Here is a 13,542-nt window from a genome sequence, read left to right as displayed (position 1 = left end):
TGATATATATAACTGAATATTAAGTATTTTGAGTGGTGTTTTGAGGTTTAAACAATTTCCATAAATATGAGTACTAAAAATGCCTTGGCATTACAGAACTAATGGCTACTGTAAGCATCAGACATCCAAGTAAACTAGTTTTTATATTTTATACTGTGCTTGACCTTTGAAAAGACAACAAGACTCAGGATCTGAGGTTTAGGTCACTGAAGAGATTGCATCAACATCCACCCATTGGTAGGTTACATCTCCAAAGAAATTCACAAGGAGACCAGAACATGTTTATCTTGCTGTGATCCAGCACTGCAAACAAGCAACTGGGTTCTGTGATGTCCTTTTACTCACCAGTGAGGAGAGAGGGGATAGCGGATGAGCAAAATAGGTGAAGGGGACTATGAGATACAAACTTCAAGTTATAAAAAAAAAAAAAAAAAAAAAAAACTTCAAGTTATAAAAGAAATCAGCCACCGGGATATAAAGTACAACATAGAGAATATAGTCATAATATTAAAATAACTTTATATGGGGACAGATGTAACTAGACTTAAAATGGTGATTATTTTATAATGTATTAAAAAATACACTATGAATCACTATGCTGCACCCCTAAAACTAATGTAATATTGTAGGTCAACTATACTTCAATAATAAATAAATATTGCTCCTGGAACTTGTCCATTCTTAGCTGAATTATACTTTTAGTTCTGCTGGGTGGATACATTTGTTATTCTATTAAAATATTTCCATGGCTGAAATCAAAATGAGAGAAAAATATTTGCCCATGGCCACATGATATGCCACATATCTGTGAATATTCTGTATGCTTCCAGACATCATTTTCATACTTGCTATATTATAATTGAAACATGTTTTGAAACTGAGATTATAATTTGTAGAGCAAACCTAAAAGATCAAAGCTCTTCTTCCAGGCTTGCTAAGGCATATTTTAGTCAGATTTTGTTTCGAGGACCTTAACAAAGTACAATCTCTGTGCTTTGCTCTCTTTAAATCATGTAGCACTTCAGGCAGATAACCAATCATCTGGTATCAACTGTCTGTTCTAACTACATTATATGCAAAAAAAAGGGGAAAAAAAACCATTCACATCTCCTGTGTAAATTCAGATCTCACTCCTGGAGACTCATTCTTCCCATTGTCAGTTGAGTTCTCTGTCAAATCTCCAAGCAAGTGAGCCTTATATCAAGATGGCTAAGAAGTTTTATATTCACTAGTTAGGGCCTTTGATCTTTGTCTCTAATTGGAAGAGAAATGTTTAAGATTACCTGAGCTCCAAAGGTTATTTTGGTGTATAGCGCTAGGGATGATCACTGTGTGGTGGAAAATTACAAAAGAGCTATCACTGGGGCTCCTGGGTGGCTTAGTCAGTGTCCGACTCTTGATTTGGGCTCAGGTCATGATCTCAGGGTCATAGGATCAAGCCCCATGTCAGACTCTGCACTCACCGGGGAATCTGCTTGAGATTTCTCTCCCTCTGCCCCTCTCCCTGCTCACACTCACACTCACACTCTCTTTCTCTTTCTAAAATAAAGTAAAACCAAACAAAAGAGAGATCATTATTGGGGCTTCAACATTACTGGTGGCATCTGGACCAAAAGGCTATTTATTTTCCTGTGCCTGCCTTTTCCTTTATGTTTTTAGAGTTCTGTTGTTTGAAAATGAACCTAAGATTCAAATATTTTATCTTTTGGTAGAATTTTTACCGCAATTGCATATGGAGCTATGGCCATTGGAGAAACACTTGTTTTGGCACCTGAATATTCGAGAGCCAAATCTGGGGCTGCACATCTGTTTGCTTTGCTGGAAAAGAAACCAACTATAGACAGCTACAGTCAAGAAGGGAAAAAAACAGTAAGCATAACTATGATTTTAAATGTGTACATTATTAATTATACATGTGCATGTTCTCTATATAGAGACTTAAATGAAGGCATTACTTGATAACTTTGCAAAACATAGTGCTATAAAGAATTAAAAACATGTATAAAATAACTGTTATGGCTACAAAGGGAGAAGAGGGTCTTGCCTTAAGCAAATTTTCACCTCTGCAACTAAAACATATACATATTTTATATTTAAAAATATACTTCAAGTTTATTTGCCTGATGCCTTGAAAATGTTCTTGAACAAAGAATTGATTTATATATTTAATTTTATTTAGACAGCCAAAACTTTATTTAGTCTTAAAGGAAGATTTGCATTAGAGTTAATTCATTTTTTTCTCTGATAATATATACAAAGTGAATAATGCTTGCTGTTGCATACAGCATATTTTATGGAAAATATATCTGCAATCATTAGAGGGAAAAAAAGAAACTATATTTATTAAGTTCACACAGACACACATACTTAGCCAAAACTCTAAAAGACCATGAATATTAAAAGAGAAATAATAGTAAGATTGTATAATTTTCAAAACAAGCCTTTTAATAGTATCTTATACATTAAATATATATTCAATTTTAAGACTTTCTGGACAGTTTAAATTTAAAAGTAAGAATAGCCAACAGGTATATGAATAGCCAATAGGTATATACTTAAAAGAAATTTTTCAGTTAAAATTATTTCCCTGCTGATTTTAATAGTAGATTTATGATAGCTTAAAATAGTACATTATCTCTAAAGCTACATAATTATTAAAAGGAAGGCCAGTCATTAGTTACAGAAATAAAAATATCTTGAAATCCTCAGAATACTCAAAGATGCATCATAGTCAAAAATAAGATTTTGTACTTGTCTTTTAGAAAGTAAAGGATGTAGAAAACTTTAAAAAAAAAAAAACTTAGGATTAAAAAAAAATCTTAGGATTTAGATGTGTAATAACGTTGCTACTCATTTCTTTCAGAACAGTACAGTATGATGGATTGAGTATCTTTTATAAATGTCTTCATAGAATTACATTACATGGCATGGAATATGGAAATGTTTCTTATAAAGACTAAAATTAATTTATTTAATCATTTTATTTAACATACTAATACTTCTAAATGTCACTCCCTGTGCTTTTAAAAATCAAGATCTAGTAAAACAAAACTGGCAAATGTTGGTCATATTGAAGCTGGGAGATAATCCATTACATCTTTCTCTCTACTTTTGTAGATGCTTGAAATTTTCCATAATAAAATGTCTAAAATAGTAAAAATAGTTTTTAAAATGTATTAAAATCTAGAAGTATAAAATCTCTCTATGCCTTTCCCAAAGGCACAAGGTGTACTCAAAAACAATGCACTCCTCATTATTCTGTAGTTTCCAGGTTTATTTTGTTAAACATTTCTGCATAAATAATATTCATTTCAAGGAAAAGCAGAAAGCACTGAAAAAGCTAAATGTAAGCAACTATGGCACTTAACATGTTGGCATATATTTTTAACATTTCTTTCTTTTGACAACAGAGTATCATTATCAAACATTTTTTGATGCTCTCGCTCTTGTCCCCTACTTCTACCTTCTGCCTGTATGCTTGGTTCAGAATATGCTGAGCATGACTATTGAAACTGCCTATTTAAAATACAACTGAATGAGAGCAAACAAACATGAAGTTCAAAAGAACCCAAAATCTTAGAACCATATATATAAAGGGAAAGTTAATCATTCAGTGATAGTTCTGGAAATCCTTTATAAACATCCCTGTTATAGATAAGTATTGATTTATGAATTATCAAAAGAGATTGAAAAATAGAAAAATAAACTTTTAGACATCACTGCCAAATAATGATCAACTGAAAACAAAGATAAGCCCAAATTCAAAGCGTAATGTATATTAACTGTAAAACCTGGCCCAACTTACAAAAATAATAATAAACTCTACATATGGTTTGTGAGGACCAGGTATTCTGAATTAAGCAATAAAGGTCTGTAAAACAGAAACTAAAGGTTTAAAAATATATACAATTATTCAAAACATTTGGTCAAATAGCTAATCTGCAGATTGGACTATGTCTCGGTAGTGAAGCCAGAGGAAACCAGTGCTTTTTAGGAATTTAGGAAACCAGTGCTTCATTCATCCAGTAAGGAAGACAAGAAGTACAGATATAGAAATCTAAACAAAAGTGACAGAAATGATCATGCAGTCAGCAGCTCTATAGAGAGGAATACTGTTTAAAATAAAATGGTTGTGGAAACATGCATAATTTTCAGGAAGCATTCGGCCAATGTGCTATAATGTGCTATAATCTTTTTAAGTTATCATTCTAAACCCTGCCAACTTTCTTTCCCAGGATACATGTGAAGGGAATATAGAGTTTCGAGAGGTCTTTTTTTCCTATCCATGTCGCCAGGATGTTCTCATCCTTTGTGGCTTATCCCTCAGTATTGAGAAAGGAAAGACAGTAGCGTTTGTTGGGAGCAGTGGCTGTGGAAAAAGCACTTCTATCCGACTTCTACAGAGATTTTATGACCCTGTGAAAGGACAAGTGGTAAGACTGATTTTAAATACAGCTTATCTAGGTTTTAGTGATGTTATTCTTAACATCATTCCCTTGGGCTTAATCATCCTTACTGGTTTGAATAGGGCAAACTGTGCAGTAGTTAAAAAAAAAAAAAAAAAAAAAAACCTCTCTCCTTTAACTAAGTGGACAAGCAAACCCATAACAAAAATGATGGATAGGACTTTGAGGCTAAATACAAAGACTCAAAAATTCTTCAGTCATGATACTGGCAGTAATTTTTATCTTAAATTGAAGACAACACAAACAAATAGATATTCCATGTTCATGGATTGGAAGAACAAATACTGTTAAAATGTCTATACTACCAAAAACAATCTATGAATTTAATGCAATCTCTATCAAAATAGCAACAACATTTTTCACAAAACTATAATAAACAATCCTAAAATTTGTCTGGAACCACAAAAGACCCTGAATAGCCAAAACAGTCTTGAAAAAGAAAAGCAAAGCTGGAGGCATCACAATTCCAGATTTTAAATTATATTACAAAGCTGTAATAATCAAAACAGTATGGTACTGGCACAAAAACAGACACATAGATCAATAGAACATAATACAGAGTCCAGAAATAAAGCCACACTTATATGGACAACTAATCTTTGACAAAAGAGGAAAGAATATACAATAAGGAAAAGACAGTCTCTTCAATAAAGGTGCTAGGAAAACTGGACAGTTAAATGCTAAAGGATGAAAGTGGACCACTTTCTGGCATCATAGATAAAATAATTGAAAACAGATTAAGTACATACATGTGAGACCTGAAACTGTAACAGTCCTAGAAGAGAACACAGGCAGTAATTTCTCTGACATTGGCTATAGCAATATTTTTAGATATGTCTCCTAAGGTAAGGGAAATGAAAGCAAAAATAAACTATGGAGAATACATCAAGATAAGCTTTTGCACAGGGAAGAAAACATCAACAAAATAAAAAGGCAACCTACTGAATGGGAGAAGATATTTGCAAATGATATATCCAATAAAGGGTTAATATCCAAAATAAATACTTTCTACAACTCAACACCAAAAAAAAAAAAAAAAAAATTCAATAAAAATTCAATTTAAAAATGGGCAGAGGACCTGAAAGATACTTTTCCAAAGAATACATACAGATGGCCAACAGACACAGAGAAAATGCTCAACATCACTTATAATCATGGAAATGTAAATCAAAACCACAATGAAATATCACCTTACACCTATCAGAATGATTAGAATAAAAAAGACAAGAAATAACAAATGTTGGCAAGAATGTGGAGGAAAAGGAACCCTCATGCGCTCTTGGTAAGGATGTTAATTTATACAGGCACTGTGGAAAACAGTATGGAAGTTCTTCAAAAAACTATAAATAGAAATATCATATGATCCAATAATTCCACTAGTGGACATTTACCCGAAGAAAACAAAAACACTAATTGAAAAGATATACGCACCACTATGTATATTGCCCCAGTACTTAGAATACCAAGATATGGAAGCAAACTATGTGTTCATTGATAGGTAAATGGATAAGGAAGATGTGGTACATATATGCAATGAAGTATTTACTCAGCCATTAAAAAGGATGACATCGGGATCCCTGGGTGGCGCAGCTGTTTGGCGCCTGCCTTTGGCCCAGGGCGCAATCCTGGAGACCCGGGATCGAATCCCACGTCGGGCTCCCGGTGCATGGAGCCTGCTCCTCCCTCTGCCTGTGTCTCTGCCTCTCTCTCTCTCTCTCTCTCTCTCTCTCTGTGTGACTATCGTAAATAAATAAATATTTAAAAAAAAAAAAAAAAAAAAAAAAAAAAGGATGACATCTTCCCATTTGTAACAACATTTATGGACCTAGAAGGTATTATACTAAGTGAAATAAGTCTGACTAAGAAAGACAAATACCATATTATTTCATTCTTTGTGTAATCTAAAAAACAAAACAAATGAATTAACAAGCAAAAAGCAGAATTAGACCTATAAACACAGAGGAACAAACTGATAGTAGCCAGAGGGAAAGGGGGAATGGGAAGAATGAATGAAGGGAGTGAGTAGAAGATAGAAGCTTCCAGTTATGGAATATTCGAGTAAGTCACAAGAATAAAGGGCACAGCATAGGGAATATGGCCTGTACTATTGTAATAGCCATGAAATGTGAGAGATGGTAGCTACATAGTGGTGTGCATAGCATAATGAAACACTAGAACATAGTGTTATGGATACATAGCATAATGGATCACTATGTTGTACCCCTGAAACTAATGAAACATTGTGTGTCAACTACACTCAGATTGTTTTAAAAATGTAAAAAAAAAAAAAAAATTTAAAGTCTACAAATTAGAAACTTTAAAAAAGAAAAAAGAAATTTTGATCTTATAAAACATGGAATTATTTTAAAATACAGGTGTTAGAAGAGGGGTCTAATATCTGTATCTGGGCTCTTTATTTTGTTCTGTTTAAGGCAGAGATAAGTTTCCACCCTGATTCAGGCTTCCTACTTTTTTACCCCCCAACTCTCAAAATTTTATGCATGGTTAAAACTTATCTGAATCAGCTGCATCCTGATCTCAAAAAATAAAAATAAAAAAAAAATAATGCAACCTCTCTCCTTAGAATTCCAAAGACTTTTTCTCACCTGGCACCTTTCGTACTCTTCCTTATATTCAGGTTTTCAATTATTCTCTCCCCTCAACAAGCAGCACACACCTTCCTGTTCTGTCTCCCCCCTCCCACAAAAAAATCCTTTTGAAAGTCAAACACTGTCATATCAGTCCTCATTCTTCTGCATTTTGCAGGGTTTCTTTCCCTTCACCGATTCTCAATGACTATTTGCAAAATAAAATGATCCAGAATGGCTCCCTTGTTACCAGTGATAGCACTGAGTTAACAATGAATCCAGAATTAGATAACAGTCATCTATTTGCACATAACATAGCACATCCCCTCCATTAAACCCTCCAATGATTTCCTACTGCAGTTAAAATAAAACAGAGTCCATACCATCAATCATGGTTGTTCATGATCTAGTCCCTGCCTCTCTCTCCTATTACTCCCCACCTGTATACTGTGTGTAAGACTCAGTGGCTTCTTTGTGTTCTTTAAACTCATTTGTGGCCTTTGTTCCCGCTGTTCCCCTACTTGGAATTTTCTTGCTCTAACCTCTTTGCTGACTCCTTTTTATCATTCAAGTCTCAATCTAAATGCTACTTCCTAAAGTAGGGCTTCTTAGATTACTCTGTATAACATAATGCATTCATTCACCTGCTTCCCACATTCTCCCTACATCCTCAGTCACTCTCTATCCCATTATCCTGACTTCATGGAATTTTCTTTTTTGAGTTGATTACTTGTTAGTGTGTTTATTGCCTGCCTGTCTCCGCTAGACTATAAGCTGCAGAAAGGCAAGAGCTTTGTTGTGCTTACCTGGTACCTGAAGAGTCCCCATCAGCTAGTAGGTATGCTCATCACATTGCCAGCTGAATGTTGTTGTATGTTCATGTAAATAAGTATGGCTATGTACAAAACGACTCTATATATGGACTATGACATCAGTCTATACCTTCTATCTCTGGACTTTAATAAGTAGGCTTCTAATACAGAGCAGTTGCTCATTTTCCTTCTGACTTCAGCACAGAGCACCAGGCTTTACTCTAGATTCCAGGCAAGTCTTTAGAATATGTAGTCATTCATAGAAATGTCAAGTAAGTTTAGGAGTTGGCATTTTAATCACTTACACTCTGCTTCTATACAACGTGATTTACAATCCATCCTTGGGTAGTATTTTACTGTGAGGAGGCTTGAATTCCTACTCTTCTTGTTATAATCTGTATAGGTTTGAATATAGTGAACTGTAACATGATACAGTTATTGGATCTTCACATACCATTCTCCATTCCGCTTTTGGCAGCTATTTGATGGTGTGGATGCAAAGGAATTGAATGTACAATGGCTCCGTTCCCAAATAGCAATCGTTTCTCAAGAGCCTGTACTCTTCAACTGTAGCATTGCCGACAACATTGCCTATGGTGATAACAGCCGTGTTGTGTCATTAGATGAAATAAAAGAAGTAGCAAAAGCAGCAAATATCCATTCTTTTATTGAGGATCTCCCTAAGGTAAGAAAAATATCTGAAATCTTGAATTACAAAGCTGCCAAGTAATCCTACATAGTTGTTTTTATGTGCTACTTGAATTATACAATTTATTTATTGCTAGCATCTAATATAGGTAAAAAGCGAAGACTGAGATTTTTTGTGACCAGATTTTCCAAGACCAAACTGTATTAATGTTTACTGAATTCACTTTCTGATTTTGATTCTTTGCTTTTTATCTACTCATGTCTACACCATCATCATCCCTCCACCCCTGTACCACTCCAGTAGCATTTTAGTCTATCTTCCTACTTCCAATCTGCCCCTTTATAATCCTTCTTCTTCACAGTAACTAGGGGAATCTTTTAAAAACATAAATCATATTCTGTCCCTTCCTGCTTAAAACTTCCTAATGACATCCCTTTGCATTTACAACAAAGTCCAAATTTCCTGTGTGGCTGGCAAAGCTTTCTGTGATATGGTCCTGCTTGTTTCTCCAGCTCCTTCCTCATGATATGATCATTCTGCTCCAGCAACACTGTCCTCTATCTCTTGAGCACACGAAGCTTTTCCCTTCCTCAGAACATTTACACTTGCAAAAAAAAAAAAAAAAAGAACATTTACACTTGCTGTTTCTCCAGCCAAGACCTCCTTTCCTCTGGCTTTTTGCAGAGCCAGCTCCTTAATATTCAAGCTCCTTGAAATGCCATTTTGCAGAGACCCTCCCTGGCCACCTTACTTAGAAGAGTCCCTACCACTTTTGTCACCTACTACATAGTTTTCGATGTGCTTATCACTAAAATTACTCCAAGGGATTATTGACTTGTTTAGTGTCTCCTCTCCCCACTAGAGTGTTAGGTCCTTGCCTGCCATTTTTGTCACTTCTCTGAAATTGCTGTGACAGCTGACACAGAAAAGTTAAAAGTCTTGGCTAACTGTAGAAAAGGCTTTAGCATAGCAAGCATTAATACAAATCCAGAAGTGGTGTACAGAGATGGGTAATCATAACTTAAAGTGCTTACAATATCTGAGTGTTTATACCTGCATACACTGTCACACAAATAAAATTAAAATATATCTACTTTTAACTAGAAACAAACTTTTATAATGTGATTTTCTAGCTCACTTTAAAAGGAAATGCCAAAGTTTAATAACCATTAAACAATTAACCTAGTATCCTATTCTTTTGGGGAGAGTAATGATCACCATACTAACTTTTTTTTCATACTAACTTTTATACTAGTAGATCTCCCCTCACCATCTCCTGTCCACACAAAATGGTGCCTGTAACTAAAAAGGAACCATTAACAAAAAATTTACCCTACTCTAGTAAGATTCTACAGTACTAACCATAATGAAAGGATTGACATATTTTTTTATGAACATTGTGACCCTGTGAATGTCTTCCAGTGGTAAGTCCCCTTTTTAAGCAAGGCACTCCTTGCATTATTAATTTGTGATCAGAGTGTTATCCACACAATCCTGGTAGGTTATTTTTTTCTTTAATTTATGTATGATAAAATGCTATCCATTTCATAGTTACACCATTCGACTCTTATTCTTTTTTTTTTAATTAATTATTTATTTATTTATTTATTTATTTATTTATGATAGTCGCACAGAGAGAGAGAGGCAGAGACACAGGCAGAGGGAGAAGCAGGCTCCATGCACCGGAAGCCCAATGTGGGATTCGATCCCGGGTCTCCAGGATCGCGCCCTGGGCCAAGGGCAAGCGCCAAACCGCTGAGCCACCCAGGGATCCCTTAAATTGTTTATTATCTTTCATTATTTTTGTTGTATTATTTCCCAATTTACCCAAAACTACATATTGCAGAGACTCAATGTGCTTTTTACAATAAACTTTGAGAACCAGGATGATGTTATTTCCCAAAAAGAAAGAAAAACTTGTTCTCAGTGTTTTTAAGTTTAACTTTAGTTTGACTTCATATCAGTTACCCAAAAAACTATATGTAGAACCATAAAGAAATCTAGTGTCAAAATATCATTTGGGCATAGGACATTAGACATCACATCTAGCAGCAATGTCAATGACCATTTGCAATGAGGAAAAGACAAGGAGGCGGGAGATAACTTAGAAGCTATTTCCAGTGTTATGAATGCCTGAATTAGTAATTATAAAGTGAAATAAAACAAGGAAAAGGATTTAAAAGATAATGGAAAAGTGGAATTGCCAACATGTGGCTCAAGATGTCTGTGAAAAGTGAGCAAGAAAGTATATGATACACTGGACAGCCTGCTGAAATAAAAACACACAGAGCATATGATAAGAATACAAAGGAAGGAATGACAAAAGTCTCTAGGAGCTCAGAGAAAATCACACAGAAGATGTTGTTTTAAACTGGGTCTTTTTTTTTTTTTTTAGACTTTTATTTATTTATTAATGAGAGACAGAGAGAGAGAGGAAGGCAGAGAGACACAGGCTGAGGGAGAAGCAGGCTCCATGCAGGGAGCCTGACATGGGACTCAATTTGAGTCTCTAGGATCAGGCCCTGGGCCAAAGGCAGCGCTAAACTGCTGAGCTACCCGGGCTGCCCTTAAACTGGGTCTTAAAGAATGAGTAAGAGTTCCCCAGGCAGAGAGGGGGACAAATTCATACGTAGAAGACAGAATAAGCAGATGGAACATATACATGTAAAAGAGTTTCAGGTATTTGGAAGGAAATAAATTTAAAATCCTGATCATAAGGCATAAATTGGGGAAACTGAGAAGAGGCCAAAATATGAGCTAATTGTGACTAAATGTGAAGGTTCCAATATACTAGTCTAAGAAGCTTGGACTCTTATTGGAAATAGGAAACCTTCAGACATTTTTAAGCAAAGAAATAATGTGATTAGATTTTAAAGCAAAAAATTGCTACTGAAACTTAGCCTTTTGTTTGCTCATCCAGGAAGCACTGTGGCCTTTGTGGTGATGGCAGAGATTGGCATTAAAAGGACAAGTCGTGATGCTTTACAATATTCTGGATGAGAGCAATGCAGGTCCACATTTTCTGTTCCCCAGTTCCAATTTCCAAAAGCTGTTAAACTCCATCCCTTACAGACAAATTTTGTGTGTATGGTGCAAATTTATTTGGTGTCCAAAATGATGTGAAGCTATTTGTAGTCTTTATTAATCCTACTTAGAATGAATAATCAAATATTTCTGCACAAATATTCATATATTTGATTACCACTTACTTCCCCAGAATTTCTTTGGGGTGTTATTATAGATCACATATTAAGTATGTATAATATATAGTATATACAATTTATGGAATCTAAAGTCAAACAAGGGCACCTGGCTGGCTCAATTGGTAGAGCATGTGACTCAATGTCAGGGTTGTGAGTTCAAGCCCCACGATGATGCTAGAGAGCAGAAGAGAGGGGCAGAGCAGGAGAGAGAATCTTAAGCAGGCTCCATGCCAAGCACAGAATCCAACATGGTGCTCGATCTCCTGACCCTGAGACTATGACCAGAGCCGAAATCAGGAGTTAGATGCTTAACTAAGTTAGCCATCCAGGTGCCCCCCAAAACAGAATTCTTAAACAAATATAGCCCTAGAGATTTCTGGTAAGGTATTGTGGACCTGTCTGGCAACACAAACTCAGAGGGTCAAAAGCAAGACATCAACTTGGAGTATGCTAAGGGTAACACATCTATACTGTATTGCCATAGAGGTGACCCGCAGACATCCAGGAATATCCACCTAGGAGAGGATTTGAAGCAACACCACCATGGTCTTGAGGATCATACTAGGTGTAGATGCAGCTCTCAGGCAAGCCTTGACTTGAATAAGACTTTGACCACTGAAACCACCCTAAATTCCTCCCCAGGGACTGCAGGGGTTCTCTAGAATACAGTTGCTTTAGGATTAGACTCTTCTGATGTTCCCTCCAGAACCCAATTGGCTTTAGCCTCAGGTTCATATTGAGAAGCCATTGTTTCTTGAGCATCTCATAAACAGGTTGCATATTTCAGGACAGTCACCATTCATCCCAATGTTTGCCAGAAAATTGATTCAGATTTTCAGTTTAAACAGGAGAATGAGGGGCACCTGGGTGGCGCAGTCAGTTAAGCATCTGCCTTTGGCTCAGGTCATGATCTTAGGGTCCTGGGTTCAAGCCCTGCATTGGGCTCCCTGCTCAGTGGGTAGTCTGTTTCTCCCACTCTCTGCCCCTCCCCACTGCTCATGCTCTCTCTCTCAAATAAATAAAGTCTTTATTTTAAACAGGAAAATAAAACTCTGGAGTTCTTCATTGGAAAATAAAAATCTTTGAGTATTTGAAAATGTTTTTAGGTTGGTATTGAGACAATGTATATATTCATACATTTATAATCTGTTCTGCTTAATGATGGACAAGAACAAGAATTTAATTTTCATCCAATTCATTCCTGAGACTAATATCTTCCTGCAATCCAGAAAAGGCCAATAAATGCAAAGTGATTTCTAAGCTAGTATTATCTTCTTCAGCTACACTTGGACGATCCATGTACAATTTAAGCTAGACTGGCAGAAAGAGCTGCAGACCATTATCATTTCTACCTAATCCTCTCTCAATTTTTAGTTTAGGGTTGGATTCTCTAATTTGTTTTTTGTTTTGTTTTGTTTTTAAGATTTTATTTATTTATTTGTGAGAGACACAGAGAGAGAGGCAGAGACCCAGGCAGAGGGAGAAGCAGGCTCCCTGCAGGGAACCCGATGAGGGACTCGATCCCGGGACCCCAGGATCACGCCCTGAGCTGAAGGTAGATGCTCAACCGCTGGGTCACCGAGGAGTCCCTAGGATTCAAGCCACCCAGGATTCTCTAATTTGGATGAGAACTTCGTGATGTGTGGAATATGAATGACATACTTTTATCTGATTATCCTGCCCTTTGATTCCAATTTTCATAAAATGCATTTTAGAAGGAAGGGGCCCAGCAGGCTGGCAGTCCTAGATAAAAGCACAGAAGGGATTAAGTCTGTTTTCTTTAGAGAACATTCACTTCAAAAAAGACACTTTTACTGGGTTTTA

General features: G+C 35.9%; 1 protein-coding gene and 1 long non-coding RNA gene across 15 annotated transcripts in view; one reads left to right on the top strand and one right to left on the bottom strand.

Moving 5' to 3' along the window:
* Positions 1-13,542, bottom strand: part of LOC140608894 (uncharacterized) — a 43,966-nt gene that overhangs the window by 4,568 nt on the left and 25,856 nt on the right. The gene's annotated exons all lie outside the window — the stretch shown is intronic.
* The window catches only part of ABCB5 (ATP binding cassette subfamily B member 5), a 162,691-nt gene that overhangs the window by 145,984 nt on the left and 3,165 nt on the right, over positions 1-13,542 (top strand). For 10 of the 14 annotated variants that reach the window (XM_072783829.1, XM_072783825.1, XM_072783827.1 and 7 more), the window contains 3 exons: positions 1,713-1,869; positions 4,236-4,433; positions 8,345-8,551. In XM_072783829.1, coding sequence (XP_072639930.1) covers positions 1,713-1,869; positions 4,236-4,433; positions 8,345-8,551 — 562 coding nt within the window. Of the gene's footprint in view, positions 1-1,712; positions 1,870-4,235; positions 4,434-8,344; positions 8,552-11,435; positions 11,527-13,542 lie in introns of those variants that run through there. The other 4 variants (XR_012010867.1, XM_072783828.1, XM_072783826.1 and 1 more) reach the window with 4 other exon arrangements.

Source organism: Canis lupus, chromosome 18 (genome assembly GCF_048164855.1).
Source record: "Canis lupus baileyi chromosome 18, mCanLup2.hap1, whole genome shotgun sequence".
NCBI lineage: Eukaryota > Metazoa > Chordata > Mammalia > Carnivora > Canidae > Canis > Canis lupus.
This window is presented reverse-complemented; position numbering and strand designations above follow the sequence as displayed.